Source organism: Amphibalanus amphitrite, unplaced genomic scaffold (assembly GCF_019059575.1).
Source record: "Amphibalanus amphitrite isolate SeventyFive unplaced genomic scaffold, NRLGWU_Aamphi_draft 000911F_arrow, whole genome shotgun sequence".
In the NCBI taxonomy this organism is placed as follows: domain Eukaryota; kingdom Metazoa; phylum Arthropoda; class Thecostraca; order Balanomorpha; family Balanidae; genus Amphibalanus; species Amphibalanus amphitrite.
In genome coordinates this window covers 241,772-260,617 of record NW_024882405.1, presented here as the reverse complement: position 1 = coordinate 260,617, position 18,846 = coordinate 241,772, and the positions used below count along the sequence as shown (strand labels likewise).

The following is an 18,846-nucleotide window of genomic DNA, read 5'->3' as shown; positions in this document are numbered from 1 at the left end:
TGAAAGACCCAGGCTCCAGTCCACGCTTGGCAAATTAAAATCTCCAGCAATTACAACATGCGAGTACCCAGCTGACACTGCTTGACTAAATATGTCTGCCAACACCTCCACAGAGCCCACTCCATCACTGGTCGGACTACGGTAGAGGCATCCTATTAGGAGACGATCGGGTCCGGCCAGGGGCATCTCTAACCATAGCTGTTCTCTGTAGTTTTGCATGCCAACAATCACTTCTGCCACATGTAAACTGTGGTGAGTGTAAATAGCTACACCTCTTACTCCGCTTCTGCCCAGGTTCATTTCTGAGAGATCAAAATTTGTGTAGAGAGTATAGTCTTGGATAGCGAGTAGGGCAGGCGCAATTGGGTTGACTTGTGCTTTAGCAATAACCTCAGTCACAAGAATTACATCCGGTTTTCTGTCAGCTATAAACATGCACAGTTCATCTCTTTTATTAGTGAGCTGATCTGCATTTGTATATATTACTTTGAGCTTCTCATTCAGCCTCCTTTTCACTGACCTTCCCTGTAGTCAAGCCTGGGGTGGTTCTGCAGTGACCTTCTGGCCAGCCACACCGTGAGCAGAACTGGTCTCACCTGTGATTCCTCCAACAGCTGTACCTGAGTCACTCTGCTGAGTCACCCCCTTCACTCTCTCTAAGACTCCATGGGGACTGGTCTCCCTGCTTTCCCTGCCAGCAGATACCGAGCCGCCAGCTTCTTGAGCAACTCCAGAGTTTTCAGCATCCTGGTGGCCAGAACCAGTGTCCAACATCTTCATGGAGAGCTGGGTGATCTTGCCCCTTCTTATCACAAGATTTGTCTCACCGGCGTCCCTCCGCCTTGTCAGCTCAGCCCTCAGCCGTTTTCCTTCTTCCCTCTCCTTCCATGTCAGGTCTGGGGTTATGTAGATGTTGCTGTAGTCTGTTGATTGTCTTAAGCAGTGTGCCATCTTGAGTATGTCTGTTTTGACCTCCATGTTTTCCATGCTCACAATCAGCAGTCTGGGTTTAGTGGGCAGTTTCTTACCCACTCTGAAAGCTTTTGTAACTCTGACATTTATCCTCAAGCCTTTCTTAACCAGGTCTACAAACTTGCATGTGTCCTGCTGAAGGATTTCTGCATTGCTGTCCCCACTACTCTCTTCCAGATTGTGCACGACTAAGTTTAACTTCCTCTTCTCCCGATCAAGGAAGTTGTCAAACACTCCTGATATTTCCTCTGCTGTGTTGATGCTTTGTCTCTGCTGGGCAGGTTTAGGGATAGCATCTAGCCTGGCTGTGACCTGCTTCACCATATCACTACAGGTACCTTTCACTGCCTGAGCATAGGTATTTTTCTGAAGCTCCACTGCCTGAATAGCTTGTTCGACCTGCTTTGACTGCGTGCTAGCTGCTTCAGCTTGTTTTGACAATGTGTCGTGGATCTCTTGTAGAGTTGTTTTGACAGTGTCCTCAAGGCGGTCAACCTTTGACTCGAGCTGCATGAACTGACGCAGACTTGCCCCGTTGGAATCCCTTGCATTCACAATAGACAGTTTACATGCCGCACAGAGCCATGTCAAAATTTTGAACTTCTGCAGAGCGGAAATCGCCGCTTTTGGAATTGATTGGCAATCAGCATGGAACCACCGCATGCAGGCCTCGCACTGCACGCCTGGCTCCCCATCCTTGACTTCCTTTCCACATGTCATTTGCCCAGGTCCACCCTTACAGATAGTACCTCCATCCTCCCTATCACTACAGGTTTCGCTGTTTGATCTGGAACGAGTTCCCCATAGCTTGTAAACGTCACTGTCTAAGCGTTTTATGTCCCTTCCTTTCTTCCCACCAGAACTCTGACTCACCCTTGCTGTTTCAGCAGCACTTTGACTTCCTGCTTGACCTCCAGTAGCACTTTCACCTGCAGAATCAATCTCACCCACCAATTGAGTAGCTTGAAAATCCGCAGATCCACCAGCCTTTTCACCTGCAGACGATTGTGATGCCGCCGAGGCCGCCGAGACCCCGTTTGAATCAGGCGAATCAGTCGTAGCATGAGTCGCAGACGCTACCGAACCTAGTGGTTGCTTTTTGTTTTTGCGTTTCGGTGGCGGTGAATGCTGCAGAGTCATTTCCTTTGTGTATCAAATTGTTCTTCTTTTTTGAGCTTATAATTCTTATGAACTAGCTTTCGTTGATAATTCTTCAGAATCAAACTATAACAATAATATTGCCGGTAGTAGTGGAGTGTGTGCTGAGTGGTGCTGATTTAGGAGCTCGATAAACACGACCGTCCTCAACGAAAGCGCGCGACGAAGTCCGTGTGAAAAGTGAAATAGAGTTGTTGTATGAAGGAATTCATGAAGTGTTGAAAAGTATAGAGCCAAATAAACATCCGATAAGACACAATTTATTGACATTTCAACAATTGTGTTTATATTTTCGATAATATGCTTATATTTCAATTATCCTAAGCTCTTAATGACTTTACCCAAGTTTTTCACCAAACAAATTTTCTCCACCTTTCTAAAAATTTTGTTTGAGACAAATATGAGGGGCATGCGACATTTCATTATAAGTTCAGTGAGTTCAGTGGTGTATTTACAGCGAATATGCAATCCATAGATTTTGGAGACGTCATTAGTAAAATAATAATAAAAAATCATTTTTTGATGCTTCAGCGGACCTTTTCTGCATTCTTTTCTTGTTCTCATTATTAAAATCATGCATAAGAATGAGAGAATTTGATTATAAATACGCAAAATGACCCAAATAGCGCTGAAACAATGCTCTATCAAAATAGCTGAAGTGCAGCTCATTGGCTTTAAGCTATGACGTCAAAAATTCACTGCTACCCAAATCAAAGTTTCTTAGCCAACTGGTACAGAGTCAAAATCTATTCTTTGTTACTACTTGGTTACTGTTACGAGCGAATTGTAGTGTTTGTCGACTGTCGTGTATTTGTCGCGCAATTTCTCTTACATCAACATTGTCAACTTTATGTCAAAAGGAATGTGTGCATTTTCTAGTAAAACTGAATATCTAACGTTTTGCTAACTAGGAATCATCACAACCGTCAGGTGATTTGAGCCATTAGGTATGAATGATGTGATACCTACATCATTTTAAATGCTTTAAGTTAAATCCCCTTTTTCTTTGACCAAGTGTTCCTATTTATCCATGATAAACTTCAATCAACAGAAATTTCCAAAAATGAGCCATGTTGTTTACCCAAACTCCAACTGTGATCGCGATGGTGGATGTTCGGGGAGGTAAAGAGAGGGCACATATTTTGATACTGCAACACAAATTGTAACACTTCTCAATGATATTATTTCAAATTTTTGAAGTTTGTAACTTAAAAGATTCTGTAAGCAATGCGTTTTTGAACTTGTTGATTTTTCTGGTAATTTAGGGTAATGCTGCTGCATGCCCCGCGGCCACCATTGTGATTGGCATCTGTCTTGTGCGTGGCAGTTCTCAGATCTGCAGCTGAATTGTTCAGGTTTGCAAAGGCATCAGATTGTAAAAATGTTAAATATTTGTTCTCAATTTCCTGAACATTTGAGTTTATTTCAATCATAAGAGAAAGTAGCAGAATAATGTGCTGCAATTTTTTCATAAGATAATTGTAAGTTACTAATGTGAAGACTGAAGAATGGGTAGTGTCTGGCAGTCTGTACTCTGTAGCCACACTGAATGATTTATTCTTCCTTTGAAAGTGACTTAGTTTCTTGAGGCTGCTTAATTGTAGGTAGAGGTGTCCTGCCCTGTATGCCACTAATAATCAAAGATAAAACAAAGTGTACCTGCATAGCACTCCCAATTAGCAATAACTTGAGGCAGAATCATTTCATCCACATTTGCAGAAAAAAATAATTGTGCCTTGTGCAAAAACATTGCTTTTGTCTTTGTGTTTAAGATCTTAGTCTAAGTTTATGATCTGCTTTTGTCTTAATGTCTTCAAGTGTTTAAGCCAACTGCCATCTTGCTGGAATTTACCTAAATATTACATTTAAAATACCTTTTTTATAATAATACACTATGGAAGTGCTGTGAAAATGCCTAGCTTTCAATATTTTATTTACCTTACATTCATGGCTCTAATTTCTGTCCTTTTTTGTATTTTCACCATAGTTTTGTGATTTTCTAAGTCAACAACTTACTGTTCTACAACCATGCTACCAAACTATCTTTCAGACACGATGTCTGATGGGAGCGCTGCCGCCGCCGCCGCGGACCATCCGTCAGCTGCAGTGACGGATACGTCGTCCGCCGCCTCTGCCGCCGTCAAAACCGATGACGAGTCCGCCGCGCCGACGGATGACGTCATCGTGGAGGAGGAGGCCACGCTGGAGGCGGGCCGCGCCAAGGGCCTGCTGAACTGCGCGCGCTGCGCCGTACGGCTGCAGCACGGCGTGCACGAGCCGCGCCTGCTGCCCGCCTGTCTGCACACACTCTGCCAGCAGTGCGCCTCGGGCGAGAACGGTGAGCTGGGACGGCGGAGTTGGAGACGGGCGGGACCACAGTTGCGGGATCGGTTATCGAAACTCGGAATCCGGTGTTCAATGTGGCTAATTCAGATATCCCTGCGTGGGAGCTGGGCTGTTAGAGGACGAGTTGGTTGGTAATGGGTAAAATCTGATAAGAATGATAAACAAACAGTTTGTACCAGTACCTGTTTCTCTGATTGCCGGATTGCATGACAGTATGATGACACGAGGGGTGTTCACGGGCACCGCAAACTGCTGAGTGTGGTGTGTGCAGCAGGCGTGGGGGTAGGGGATGGGTAGGCTGTTCTGACGTCACGGCTGCGTGCGGTAGACGGTCCCCTGTGGCCGGTCCCGACCGACCACAGCGGTTGCTGTGTGCGGTGACGGAAGAATGACGTTGGGACGCAGTGGGCGGAGTTTAGAGCCTGTGTACGGTCCGACCGCACACAGGGCCCGTGAACACTGAACAGTCTTACGGATAGTAACTGTTGCGTACGATGTGTCTCTTTCCTGCCGCCGTGAGACTGACCGACACCTAAATGCGCGGTACGTGTCTCTCTCCGCAGAGGGCGCCGAGGTGTGCTGTCCGCTGTGCCGATGCGTCTCGCCGGGTGTGGTCGCTCACCCGTTACTGGAGACGATGTTACTGCAGTCGCACGAGCACCGTGCCAGCACCGAGTGTGGCCAGTGCGCCGAGCGGGGCGGCCGCTCCAGCCGCGCCGCCGGCACCTGCCGCGACTGTCAGATCGACCTCTGCCACGACTGCATTCAGGTCAGCGGGACCGCCTGCCAGGCTGAGATACCGGGTCATGCGTACTGCCTCCCCCGCGCAGACAGGTGTATTTAGGGCTTAAGCCAGATCATCCGTTCCTTTGACGGTCGTGCTGGGCGTGTGAATGATGTCACCATTCTTTAACTGTTATTATTATGAAGTCATTTTTAGTCTACCCTTTTCAACGTGATACAAAAAAAAAAACTTTATAATGCCCCAGCTGACAGCTCTGATACGATGAAACGCAGAAATAGGGGTGCGAAATATTATCACACATCTTGTCTCGTACTATGATTTTCCCGATCGCTCCACCGGTCCTGCAGTCTGACCGTCGTTTGTGCCCCCGCAGGCTCACAAGATTACGCGGGCGACGTGGGGCCATAAGTTGGAGCTGACGCCCGAAGCAGAGAAGGAGGACCTGTGCCCCACTCACGGCCTGGTCAGTGGCTGTTTGACCCGAAAGGGTCACCTGTCGACGTTGCACGCTGAGACATGACTGAGTCAGTTATTTCTGTGTCAGCTGGAGGTGTTGGTGAGGCGTATACTGACGTGTGCCTACTGGATTCCTACTGCATGTGTTTGGGCGAATTTCGATTTCGCGTCAATTATTTCGTTAAAAGCCGCAAAAAGTCGGTTTTTTGGCCACAATACTAGCTGCTTGTTAAAAGCTGTACCAGACTCATTCTCGCGCTCCTGTGTTGACCTCCATAATTTCCCTCCCCGCCGACAGGTGTTTGACAACTACTGCGACTCGTGCAGCGTGTTGTGCTGCCGCGACTGCATCCTCTCCGCCCACCGCTCCCACCAGTCCTGCACGCTGCAGGAGAAGCTGGAGGGAGTCCGCGGCGCCATCCACACCGGCCTCGAGGGCGTCCGGTGAGAGAGAGAGAGAGAGAGAGAGCGACCGGGCGGGGCGGCAGGGGTGCTTTTGTGTCGAGAGGGTTAGGCAAGGGTGGGGTATGATGGGTTGAGTCAGGTATGGGAGTTTTGTGTGATGGGTTGATGTTTTAGTGAGAAGGGAGCTGGGTGGTGGGAGTGTAGCTGATTGTTAATGGTGTTTGTGTGTTTGTGTTTTTAAGACGGCCAGTTTGATTTTACGTCTCGACACCCACTATGCCGCATGGCCTGATTGTTAACAATGATGTTTTCCCCTCATTTTCAGAGATATAAAGACAAAAATAGAGGAAGATATACACAATTTGAAAGTGAAACTAAAAGAATTTGACGAGGGGAAAACCAAAGGGCTCCAAGGAATCCATGCCTGTTATGACGAGTAAGTTTGTTCATGCTGAAGTGTTGACCTATTGGGGTTGATCGGACAAGCAGCACAGTCAGTACAGCTCGCCTCCACCCATTCAGGGTCGTCATTTGGTGTTTTTTTACGTGCTTGTCTTGCATTGCTGAGGCTGAGTAGTTGTTTATCATTTGGGAATGTAACCGATATGCTGGCGAGCTTTGACTGTTGACGTTACCTTAGGCGGTTTTTTAAATAAACAACCCGCTTCTGGTAATGGCAACCAATCTAATGAATCAGCTTAGGTATAATCTACACAACTTTGAATTGTTATCTTGGTCTTGCTATTAATTAGTGCTCCTGGTTAACACCAGTGAATTGCAGTTGACGCACAGGGGTGGGTAATTCAAATCCGTTCGGTCTGATGTCACATAAAACTGCTAGTTTCGTGCCGCCCCGGCAGAGTCCCTCCTCTGCCGCTCACCTCGCTCTCCGTCTCTGCCCGTCAGATACCAGGACCAGAAGCGCAGCTTCTTCCTGAGGCAGATGGAGGCGTGTCGCCGGCGGCACGACGCGCACAGCAGTCAGCTGATGGAGCGCCTTCAGGCGGCCTCTCTGGTCGACGCGCGCGCCGCCCACCTGGAAAAGCTGATCGGCCGACTGCTCGAGTGCCGCCGGCCCACCACCTCACTGCACTACTTCAGGTGGGTGGTGGTGCTTTGAAGAGTCTGATGGGACTGCGGTGGTCATCGGCCTACTCGCTGTAGAGTGGGCACTGGGCGCTGGGCAGTGCTATTGTGTGGGTAACATGAGCTTCCATGTATCTTGAGCGTGTGCGGGAGTCTGGAGAGTTTGTCTGTTTAGTTTGGGGGTTTGCTTTGAGTTTGGTTTCCTTGACGGTAATTGGGATGGGTGTGAGTCGCATTTAAGGCCAGGAAATTTTGCAAGGGTTGATCTCTGAATTCCAGGGCTCAATCTTATAAACGCCGTGGAATGTATATGGCAGCACTGGCTGAGTTCAGCTGCAGAAAACGGCTATCAAATGCAAAATGGTTTTCACGCATTTCAGTCCATCGTATGTTGACGGTCCAAATAATCATTTCGTTGACTCGGATAACCGTTTGTCGGCACTAGAACCAGTAAAACGCCTTTTGGGCGAAGAACGAGCGAGCGAGATAGTGAGCCCTGCACGTGCGGAAGGGCGAGAGGGTACTTCCAAAGGGCTTGTGCAAAGCACCCTTCTAACCGGTCGCTAGCGGTGTGCCAAATTTGACCGCAATCGGCCAAGCGGTTCCTGAGATCTGGAAGCGGCATTCTGCACGTGCGCACGTGCAAACGGGGTCCAAAATGGCTTTTGCACGGCACCTTAATAATCGGTCCCCAACCGTGTACCAAATTTGAGCGCAATCGGCCCAGCCGTTCTCGAGATCTGGAAACGCCCCCTGCACGTGCGCACGTGCAGTAGCACCCTAACCGCAACACATGGGAATGCATTGCCTGGTGGGTGCCTACCTGTATGCCATGTTTCAGCGAAATCGGCCCAGTAATTACCGAGTTACTGAAATGGGAACCAATTTGGCACCTCTTCTTTTTGTATTTTGCACGTGCAGTGGGGGTCACTCACATAGATCAAGAGTATCCGACCTTTGGTAGAAGGGATGCAGCTACCCTATAAAAATTACCGCAAGACAATCGCTCAAGCCGCTGCTGAGATATGGACCTCTCAAAATCACTACTTTTGCAAAAGTGCTTGAACACCCTTGACTTTTCACGTGGCACGTGCCACGACGGTCACTGAGATGTATCAGAATTCAGAAGTAGTCAATTACGGGGTAGAAGGGATTGGGCTACCCAGCAAAAAAAGATCGCAGGCCAATCGGTCCAGCGGTTGCTGAGATATAAGCCTCTCAAAAGCGTTACAGGCCGGGCCGGGCCGCTCATACTGAGATTTTTCCGTTATATTGAAAAGACTCGCTTCGCTCGCTGCGCTCGCTCGCTCGTAATCACTGTTTATGTTGCCAAATGCCGTGAAGAGAATAGTACGGCATTTTATAAGATAGGGCCCAGGACAAGTATTTATCTCATACTTACCTACAGGTGATGATCAATTCCGTACCTGCTGCGTTTTGTCTGTTTCGCATGTGCGGTCTTTATATACACCAGGGTAGACCAATGTGTGTCATTCATATTTGCAGGCACATCTCCAACCTGTCGCAGCGTCTTTTGAACGTGGATATACCGGAGGGGGAGACGGAGATACCGGTGCTGAGCTTGCGGCGCGTGCTGGGCGTGGACCGTGAGTTTCAGTGTGTTCCTAGGGTTAGAGGTGAGATGGGGTTAGACGGTGCTGGGGCTGAGGCTGGGCGTGGAACGCGAGTTTCAGTCCAGCTTGTGTGCTTGTGTGTGTGGGTGGGTGGGTGGGTGGGTGGGGGGGGGGGGGGGGCTGAGAGGATGGAGCGATATTAAGAGGCCGCGGCTTCTCTCTACAATCTATGGAAGCATGCGTGTTGATTTTCTGTAACATAAAATCCACTGCACTGTCTCACGCAAGGCTTGTCTCTTTTCATTTTCCTCTCTGTTAGCTAAAGTGGTTCAATTATTCGTTGGTTTGAAGTATATGACAAATTTATCAACCGGCCTCAGCCAAAAGAAGTGAAGAAGAAATAACTAACTTCCCTCCGCCGCCGAATAAAGGAAGTCCTCCCCACGGTGGCAACTCTGACGCCCCCCTCCTCCCCCTCTGACAGGAATACACCCCATGATTGCACTGCTGCTGTACGAGGATAGCACCTGCCTGCAGCCGGGCACCAAGGCGAAAATTTGCCACCATTTTATGACGTCCATCCAGTCGCTGGTCAGCTCGGAGCTCAAGGCCGACTCAGACCTCGGACTGCGCTACGTGCGCATGATGTTCCGGCTGATAGTCAACTGCGCGCGGAACATGTCGCCAGCGATGCGGGAGCTGGTCTCCGAACTGCACAGCGCCGTGACAGCGCTGTTCCAGGAGCAGCCGTCCATGCACCCGCCGAGCGGGACAGTGCCGCCGCCGCCGCCCGTGCCGCTGCAGAGACTGGCCGACCCTCCGGCCAGGAGCTGGCTGATGCAGCAGCAGCAGGAGGAGGAGAGTCACTCCGAGGACGGACAGAGTAGGCGAGAGGGAGAGGTGGACCTGGACGAGCCGCTGGTGGTGTGGAGCGGCAGGTCAGACGGCTCGCGGACGGCACAGTCGCGCAGTGGGCAGGGGGCGGCGACATCCTCCAGTGCGCCGCCGACACTCAGCACGTGGAGCTCGCTCGGCCAGTCGACCTCGGCACCGGCGTCTGCGGCTGTAGCGCAGGTGAGACTGCATTCACAGTTTGTCGGCGAACGATGGAGAGGGAGATCCCGCAGTTTTATACTGGACGTGTGCATTATTTCACTGTTTGTCGTTGGTCATTGAAGACTGCCTAGTGCCTACTGGTATCAGCTGTGCTGCTCCCTATCATCAGTCATACTAACCGGTCCCTTTACCCACAGGTTACCACAGCACGACCCACCGTTTCGGCGGCCTCCGCAGCACCATCACAGATGCCTGTGTTGTCTGCACGACTGCGGGAACAATCCAAGGCGTCTGACCCGACAGCGGCGCCGGCCCCCGTCTCTGCGACGGCAACGGCGTCCGCCGTCCGCCACCCGGCGCCCGGACCGGCGGTCAGCCCACGCGGTGTGGCGGACGCTAGACCGACGCGGCCGGCCGCCAACGTCGCGACTCCCAGTCCTTCTGCCATCGCCGCCGCCGCCGCTATTTACAATGCCGCCGCCGCCGCCGCCGCCGTCGCGTCCGATGAGGCGGCCACGATGGCGGCGTGGGCGCCGGCCACTGTCACTGTGCCTCGAACCGTCGTCCGGGAGTCTACCAGCGCTCGGGTGACCGTGCCCGCCGCCGCGACAGGGGTGCCCATGGCGCCGCATACTGTGAGGTTAGCGGCCACGACGTCCAGCTTCTTCAGAGCAGCGGCGGCGGCAGATAAGACACCGACTCAGAATCCAGCTCAGGCGTCAGCTCAACAATCGCCTAAAGCACCAGCTCAGACTCAATCTAAGAAATTATCTCAAGGAGCTGAAAAAGCAGCGACGATGGCGGCGGGGGCACCCGCGCCAGCTCAGAAGCCAGAGCAGGTGCCAGCTCACACACAAGCTCAGGAAATAGGTCAGGCCACAACTCAGAAATCAGCTCAGGTACCAGCCTCAGCCGCCGCACCAGCCTCAGCGACATCATCTCAGGCACCAGTTGCCCCCGCAGCGACTCAGGGTGCAGCTGCTACGGTCTCCGCTGCACCCAGAACCGCAGCTCCAACACCGACCGGTGCACACCGAACTCCGCCTGTCGTCGCGTCGTCAGCAGCTGCGCCGATGGCGGCAGATGCACCTGCGGCTGCCCCTAGAGTTCAGCACGTGGCCACCACCCCGCCACGCACCGTCGCCCAAGCAGCTACCAGCGCTCGGCTAACCACGTCTACAGCGTCCGCTACGGCAACGGCGGCAGCAGCTCAGGCACCAGCTCCGGCGGTAGCTACCGCGGCCTCTTCGCCGAGTCTCGCATCTCCAAAAACGATCAGGACTCCTAGTCCTCGAGCTGCGTCAGCCACCACCAGGGCTCCTGGAGCTTTGTTCGCCACCACCAGGGTTCCTGGAACTGCGTCAGTCACCCTCTGGTCTCCTGAAGTTTCGTCAGTCTTCACAGGAAAGTTCCGACTTGCGTCGGCTTCCGTGGGACGCCCGGCTAGGCCTCCTGTCACACCTCCTCGGAGACCGGTCCCGATGCTTCAGCCGATTATCATACACATGCCGAACATCGAATCAATCTCACCAGAACGACCGATCGCTCGAAGCCGGCGACCGCCACAGCGGCCGGCAACGCCACCAGCACCGCCACCACCGCCTCCACCGCCCCCAGCGCCGCCGGCGAATGCCAGTGTTTCGGATGACGACGACGACAACTCCCTGTTTGTTGACACCAAAGTGGATGTGATGGATACGGCTTTGGCCATGATGGGTATGTTACCCCCGGAGCCGGAGCCAGCGTCTGCCCCGAAGCCAGCGTCTGCGCCGGAGTCAGCGTCTGCCCCGGCGCAGGTGCCAACGTCTGCCCCGAAGCCTGCGTCTGCCCCGAAGCCAGCGTCTGCGCAGGTGCTGACGTCTGCCCCGGAGGTGAAGACGGCGTCCGCTCAGGAGCCGGAGACAGCGTCTGCCCCGGAAGCGGAGCCAGCGCCCGCCCCGGAGCCGGAGCCGTCATCTATCCTGGAGCCGGAGCCAGCATCCGCCCCGGAGCCGGAATCAGCGTCTGCCTCGGAGCCAGCGCCCGCCCTAGAGCCGGAGGCGGCGTCTGCCCCGGAACCGGAGCCGCCGTCCGCTCAGGAGCCGGAGCCGGAGCCATCTGCTCCAGAGCCGGAGCTAGCGTCTGCCTCGGAGCCGGAGCCGGAACGGTCGTCCGCTCCAGAGCCGGAGCCTGCGTCCGCCCCGGTGCCGGAGCCTTCATCTGTTCTTGAGCCGAAGCTGGCATCCGCTCCGGAGCCAGCGTCTGCCCCCGAGCCTGAGACGGAACAGTCGTCTGCCCCGGAGTCGGGGTCAGATATGGAGATTTCGTCCGACCCGGAGCCAGAGTCTGCCCCGGAGCCGGAGCCGAAGCCAGCGTCTGCCCCTGAGCTGTCGTCTACCACGGTACCGGAGCCTCCGCCCACCCTGGCCTCGGTGCGGGAGCCTGCACCCGCCCCGGGGCCGTCGTCTGCCCCGCCAGCCGGCCTGGCCTCGGTGCGGACGAAGCCGGCACCGGTGCGGACTGGCCACGGCCACTCTGGTGCCAAGGCGGCATCCAAGACCGCCGGAACAGAGACGGTGTCACAGCCGGCCACCGTGCCAGTGGGAGACCCCGACTGGAAGAAACACCTGCGCGAGAAGCTGCACCGCTCCATGGAGAAACTCCGAGCGAAGCGCGCCGGGTCGACCGCCCATCTCACAAAGACGCTAAAACGGGGCGAGAAAGTGGCTCGCGGCTCGCCAGGAGGTAAAAAGCGGCGGCACATGGTGGGAGAGCGAGCGGACGGCGAGCCACCAGTTAAGAGTCGTCCCTCCTCGGCGACCGGGAGGCTGGACCGTTCCCTTCCAAGCACGCCAGACAGGGACGGCGGCGGGGGCAGCCGCGGCGGCTCGAGGACGTCGTCACCGGGGTCGTCCGGCCGCCAGGCGGAGAAGGGCTCGCGGCGCGGCCGAGGCCGGCTCTCGAGCCCCACGCCGCAGCCGCAGTCGGCACAGGACCGCGCGCCGCCGGTGGCCCGGCAGCCCTCGCTGCTGGTGGATGATCACGGGCGGAAGGTGAGCCGCGCCGGCGTCAGCGTGGAGACCCCGCTCACCGACCTGCTGGACAGCATGCTACTGGCCGGCACCGCGGCGCCGCAGGCCAACAAAGGTGAGAGGAAGAGAGGGATACCATGGGTCACCGCTGGCAGGGGTAGTCACTGCGGCATGACGCCCAATGAAGTGGTGCAGATGCTCGGAGGTGAATGCGTGTCTTCGCAACTGTTTAGAACTGGTATAAATCACAGGAAGGGAGGGCTACTGCTAAGCTGTTGATATGTTATTCTCACTGCGTCTCTTTTTTGTGGTATTTTGTCCCGTAGAAGCGTTTTGTCTGGCGCTGCATTTAACCAATTATATTCTTTATGTTCTGTCAGTTTCATCTGCTGTCGCCTGACACAGTTTCCTGACAACTGTTTCAGCGGGAGGCATTAAAAGACTGGCGCCGCACGGACCAAACAAGGCTATCCCCGCTTTCTGCTCTCCAAGAGGTCAGGGTAAGCCACTACCGAAGAAGCCCCGGAATCCGGAGACGGAGGCCACGGCTGACAAACCTGCTGAATCAGCGGCCACAGCGGCGGCGGCGGCGGCAACGGCGGAGTCATCGGGACGACCTTCCGCGGCGGCGTCCACCAGCGGCCGGCGTCGGCGGCGGCGGCGCGCGGGGCTGGACCGGCAGGTGTCGCGACAGCTGATGGACGATCTCCAACTGTCGGAGGATTCGCGCGACTCCTCAGCGCCGGGCACTTCCGCTGGGCCCGGCGGTTCGGCTGGGCCCGGCAGTCCGGCTCGGTCCGGCAGCAGTCAGTCACAGTCTGGAGACAGTCAGTCGCGGTCCAGCAGCAGTCAGTCGCAGTCCGGCGGCACTCAGTCGCAGTCCGCCAGTCCGGCTCGGCCCGGCTCTTCCTCCGCCACCTCCTCCTCCTCCGGCAGCGGCGGCTCCTCCTCTCCCTCTTCCTCCTCCTCTGGGTCCCGCTCGGCGTCCGCCACCTCGTGCAGCTCGGCCGTTCCCACCCCAGCGCCGCCTGAAGACTCTAAGGAACCGCCGCACCGGCCCCGTCCTTCCACGTCCACTCTGGTACGGACGCTGCCCGTGTTCGCCGCCACGCCGCCGCCGACGGCCGTGCGGCCAAAGTTCACCCCGCCGCACCCTGCCGTCGGTGAGGAGGACGGCGGGGGCGGTGATACCGGCTCCTCCGCGCCGTCTGCTCCTACTGCGACCGAGGGACCGTCCAAGACACCGCCAAAGCCGAAGGCAGACCGCGCGGCGACAACGCCGCCGCCACGACGTCTGTCGCCAAGTCCGCCACCACCGTCACCACCGCCTAAGGCAGGCCGTTCTTCAACATCGCTGCCCACCCACCTGGTCCGTCCTGCGGACCTGGTGCTGTGGGATCGAAAACGCGACCCGCTGGGCATCGGGTTCGCCAATGACGCGCTCTACAAGCCGCCCGAGCGCGGCCCGCAGTCTCCGAACGTCAGCTACTGCGTGCTGTGCTGGGACGGCGGCGACCTGGTGCTCTGCGACCGCTGCGAGCGCTCCTTCCACGCCGAGTGCTACGTCGGTGACGTCGATGACGAGGAAGAGTAAGTGACGGGATGGGAAGACGGTAGCGGTTAGCTGGCTCCGACGATTTTAGAACAGCGTTAGTGATTTGGGGTATGTTTTTTAGTTAGGAAGTTCAAAGCTATCTAGAGGCCTGACAGTGGCCACAGTTCAAGCCTGCTTTTGGCCTGAGAAGAAACTAATTTATATCTTGCCCCCTCACCAATCCTAAATGACTGCTCTAATCATTAGTCGATAACTGATATCAATGTAACGTCTTGCGGGTCCGATTTCAGCGTCTGAACGTTACTTGGCATTTTTGTCTGCAGTTTTACCGCTTTACAGCTCGCTCTTGAAACTTAGCACGGCTGCCGAGTGTATCTCTATTTTATAACCCCAATCTCCCTCCACAACCGGATGTGCGAAGCTTCGGTGCCCGCACATTGTGCCAAATTACGACGGCATGCCCGAAGTCGGCATGACATTGCTTTTTCGCGTATCTGCGTGCATCTTCTCGCGATAAGCAACCAGGTATAAATGTCAGTCCCCCGATGGCTACCGACGCCGGAGTCCCTGCGGCGATCACGTGATTACTGACGTCACAAGGTCAATGGACACGCACTGGTCACATGCCGGAATCAGCCGGCGAACAGTAAAACCACAGTGCGAACACGTGCTCATGTCACGGCCAAATTTATGGGCCGTGTTCGTAAATTGCCGATAACGCAAAGCGAGCGTCCGTGCCTTCTTGATCTTCTTGATCTGTACGGACTGCAGAGTGAAGGTTCCTTTTGTTCGTAGATGATAGGCTTAGCTTCTTTGTGTAGGTGAGAAGCATGATTGGTTCGGCTTAAATGTTATCGCTTTTGAGCCACAAGTATGCTTGATATGACCCGATCGGTCGTATAATAATAATGATCGGTCGTTATAATAAGTGTTACTGCTACATCGACGTGAATTACACACCCTAGCCCCGTTGACATTTTAATGACTCCTTCCCATAATGAGTGATGTGTCCCTCCCTGCCTTCTCAATGTCACTGTGTAATGTCTCCATCTCTCTCCAATCAAGAGAAGCTGTGCCTGCCGTGCCTCCCTCCCTTCCTTCCCAGTGAGTGTCTGACGTTTCTCCCCCATCATCTCTCCCCAGCAAAGAGTGGCAGTGCCTGATGTGCCGGCCCATACCACGCGTCCCGGCGCCAACGGACCGCCGTCGGGGCAAGACCCTCACCCGTGCCGAGAAACTCGTCGCTCGCCGGCTGCTCCTGGAACTCTACGCAGCCTACTACCCCTGTCTCTATTTCAAGAACGCTGAGAACATGGCCGTGAGTTAACCAGAGATCAACACATTCACACTTTATTCTAGACAAATCGTTATCTCATGCAACTTAACATTTCAGATTTATTGAAAATGACATTGTGTTACAATTTGTGATAATTCATGCAGCCCTATCCAGAGCGCGTGTCTATTGGACGATCCAAAGTCCCACATGTAATCACCTGCAGCCTTGCCTCACACTCACACGTGTCGTTGCTGAGATATGCGCACAGGTGTCGGCCCGCCCGCGGCGTGTGTTCCGTGGATAGGCACATCGGGCGTCGACCCGATGTGATCCTATCGTCACTCTGACTGATCCCCGACCTCCTGTGTCGACAGATGCTGCCGGAGTACCGGCGTATCGCCAACCCCGTCTCCCTGGACGACATACGGGACTGCCTGCTCAATGACGGCTTCCCCACGCTGATGGAGCTGCTGGCTGCGCTGCGCGGCATCATGGGACTGGTCAGCGTGCTGAAGGTACGGCCGGCGAGACGCTGAACAATAAATGGCAATGGGGATGGGAATCTGATGTAGGATTTACCGGCGAAAGGTATTGTTTACCATGCATTCCATTAACTCGGGGTACGTGTTTGTGGGTGGTGTATAAAACAATGGAGCGAACACATTTCAAATGTAAGACGCTGAGATAGTATGTAGTTGGAAGACGTGCCGTGCCGTAACCGTCGTCCCTCTCTCTCCTCGTCGCCGATAGCGGGGCAGCGCAGCTAAGAAGTACCTGAAGGAGTTGGAGGAGGTCTTTGACATGTTCGTGCGGGACCATCTGAACGAGCACTGGCTCATGCTGGACGACGAGCCAGACCGGAAGAAACGCGCCAAGTAGCCGGGGTCGGCGCAGTCCCGCAGCTGAGCCGTCTGGTCGGCCTTCTCGGGAATAACGGAGCTGGTAGAACGGGTGAGGCTCGAACGTTCGATAGGTATTAGTGGTTTTCTCAGTGGACTTTTGGCTATCGTTTTATATGCATGCTTACCAACGAGTGATGTGGAATGTGTATGTTTATAATGGTGTATTTTGGTGTTTGTGAGACGTCTGCTATACAGTTATTGAAGAGCAGCAAGATGTGAGGTCACCGAGTATCTGACGAAAGATCGACCTTGTTTGCTGAATGTGTATTTTGAAACGTTTTAAAAGCACTGAAAGGTGTCAAGCTTTTGCGCGGCACTACGGTGTGCGGCAGTCATCGTAGCTCCCGTTGTTGCACTTCATGAGTCGCTTAGTACATTGCTGGCAATTTAAGTTTAGCTAGCTATGTCTTTCAACTGGTGAGCTGATGTCTGTATTCGGAAGTGTACTTTGAGATCTGTAGCGAGTCTTCATGGCGGTCTACACAAAGTGTATAACATCTCTTTCTTGTCGCGATTAATGTCGATCGTCGGCTGTGCGGATGCATTTAGTCTTGTTGACATAGGTCGGTGTGTATGGATCTGTCACAACGAAAACGTGGAAACGCTACGATAACTCTGAACGGTAATGTGTATCGCGGCGAACTGAGTGCCGTACATGCAGGCTTCATGTAAGCTGTGATATATCGTCACCGTAGTGTACAGTCTGTCTTAAAAGTACCGCGCAAAGTGACGGTGGATCCGTCAAGCCTGACCGAGGAAGGGCCTGCTAAATTCAAGTCACCGAAGCAATTGACATCCTCGTCCATTCCCCAGGTCAATTGGTTCGGTGATTTTCAAATTATAGCAGGCCCTTCCTCGTTCAGACTTGATGGATCCACCGTCACTTTGCGCGGTACTTTTAAGACAGACTGTACAAACAAAACGGAAACACATGGCCAGTTGGCAGTTAGCGACGCCGCTCGGGACTCTTAGATGAACCTTACCTACATTTGACCGGAATTTCGAAATTTAGCGAACGTAGTGCGGCGTGTATACTGTACGTTGTGCGTTGCCTTAATCTCAGCTCGTTGCCTTCTCAACTGCATTCGATTCCCCGTAGGTCATTTTCAGCACTAGCTTGGCTGTGATCCGACATTTTGGTGCATATTTTTGACGCGTTTTTTCAGTCTGCCTTTGGCTATGTGTATATGATCTAATCTTGATACGCTCAGGTCACGCCATGGGCGAAACATGCCTCGGCTAGGTGTAAAGGCCTGGCTACACAATGCGTTTTCTGCGTGCGTTTTAGCGGGTTTGCGTTTTTTTGCGTAATATCGTTCTAGACAAAAAAAAAAACTTATAAATATAATTTTTACATTAGTTGTGCATTAGTTATGTACAAAAGCTAATAAAGCTCTTATATTAACAAAAAAACGTAATATCGTGTTTTTTCTAGAACGATTTAACCCGCAAACCCGCAAAAAACGCACGCAGAAAACGCATAGTGTAGCCAGGCCTCCATGCCGCTGCCACAGTGCCATTTCACAATCGCCCTCGGCAGAGGACGTGCTCTGCACCTCACGTGCTGGCCAGCTGTGTCCGGTAGGTGCGCTGAGACGGTGCCTGTGTGACCGCCCATATTGTACGATATGTAGGTACGCTCCGAATCTCGGACGCATGTACAAATATAAATCAAACATCGAACGCGAATGTTTTCTGTTGAATGTGGTAAGTGTATGAAGTTTTTTTTTTTTTTTTGGCGGTTCGTTGGCCGAGAAAATCAATACGATCACTGAAATCATTTATTTATACGGGTCATAGAAAATACGTTATTCGCATAGAGCTCCGGCCGTGTGTGTTAAATACTGGAGTGACTGGTGGAGATAGGCAGCTTGGAATGATGCATATTATCGCACCGTCCATGTACTGAATCGCTGGCTGTTTGGGTCGGGTCGCGGCCATCAGTACCTCGGTGTTTCTCTGGGAGAACACTCCGATTGTGACGCGCTGGCACGTGCCATGGACGCCGCCCGGTCTGGTGACCCGTATGGCGCGACACGGTCCGGCCACAGTCATTTCCACATAATGCCTGAGGACCTCGGTTTGTGTCACGTGCCCCTCGGGGGGCGTCAGACGTGGCCAAGGTGTGGCGGCTTCGCCCCGGGTCCACCCGGCACGGGTCAGGGGTCGGTGACCCCCGCCCAGGTAACATCTGCCGGGAGGGGTAGATGTCGGCAGGAGTACGGTGGATAGTAAGGTTTGGTGGCGGGTCTAGGTACCTTTACATGCTTTGTGACAGGGTTTGATAAAGAATTCCCAGACCCA

The 18,846-nt window shown here is 53.7% G+C and overlaps 2 protein-coding genes across 4 annotated transcripts in view; one reads left to right on the top strand and one right to left on the bottom strand.

Moving 5' to 3' along the window:
- The window catches only part of LOC122367957 (ruvB-like 2), a 51,396-nt gene that overhangs the window by 14,971 nt on the left and 17,579 nt on the right, over window positions 1-18,846 (bottom strand). Inside the window, exon 1 of one of the 3 annotated variants that reach the window (XM_043341520.1) lies at window positions 1,846-2,061. The exons of 1 other annotated variant lie outside the window; for it this stretch is intronic. The gene's annotated coding sequence lies outside the window, so the exon portion shown is untranslated. Of the gene's footprint in view, window positions 1-1,845; window positions 2,062-18,846 lie in introns of those variants that run through there. One more of the 3 variants, XM_043341515.1, reaches the window with a different exon arrangement.
- LOC122367966 (mucin-19-like) lies at window positions 2,861-17,243 on the top strand. Its single transcript, XM_043341537.1, has 14 exons — window positions 2,861-3,077; window positions 4,181-4,468; window positions 5,040-5,245; window positions 5,595-5,684; window positions 5,976-6,121; window positions 6,408-6,518; window positions 6,989-7,183; window positions 8,675-8,775; window positions 9,227-9,816; window positions 9,996-12,924; window positions 13,235-14,399; window positions 15,508-15,682; window positions 16,015-16,155; window positions 16,391-17,243. The coding sequence occupies exons 2-14, from the start codon at window positions 4,186-4,188 to the stop codon at window positions 16,517-16,519; spliced, it is 6,261 nt and encodes a 2,086-aa protein (XP_043197472.1). The 5' UTR covers window positions 2,861-3,077; window positions 4,181-4,185; the 3' UTR covers window positions 16,520-17,243.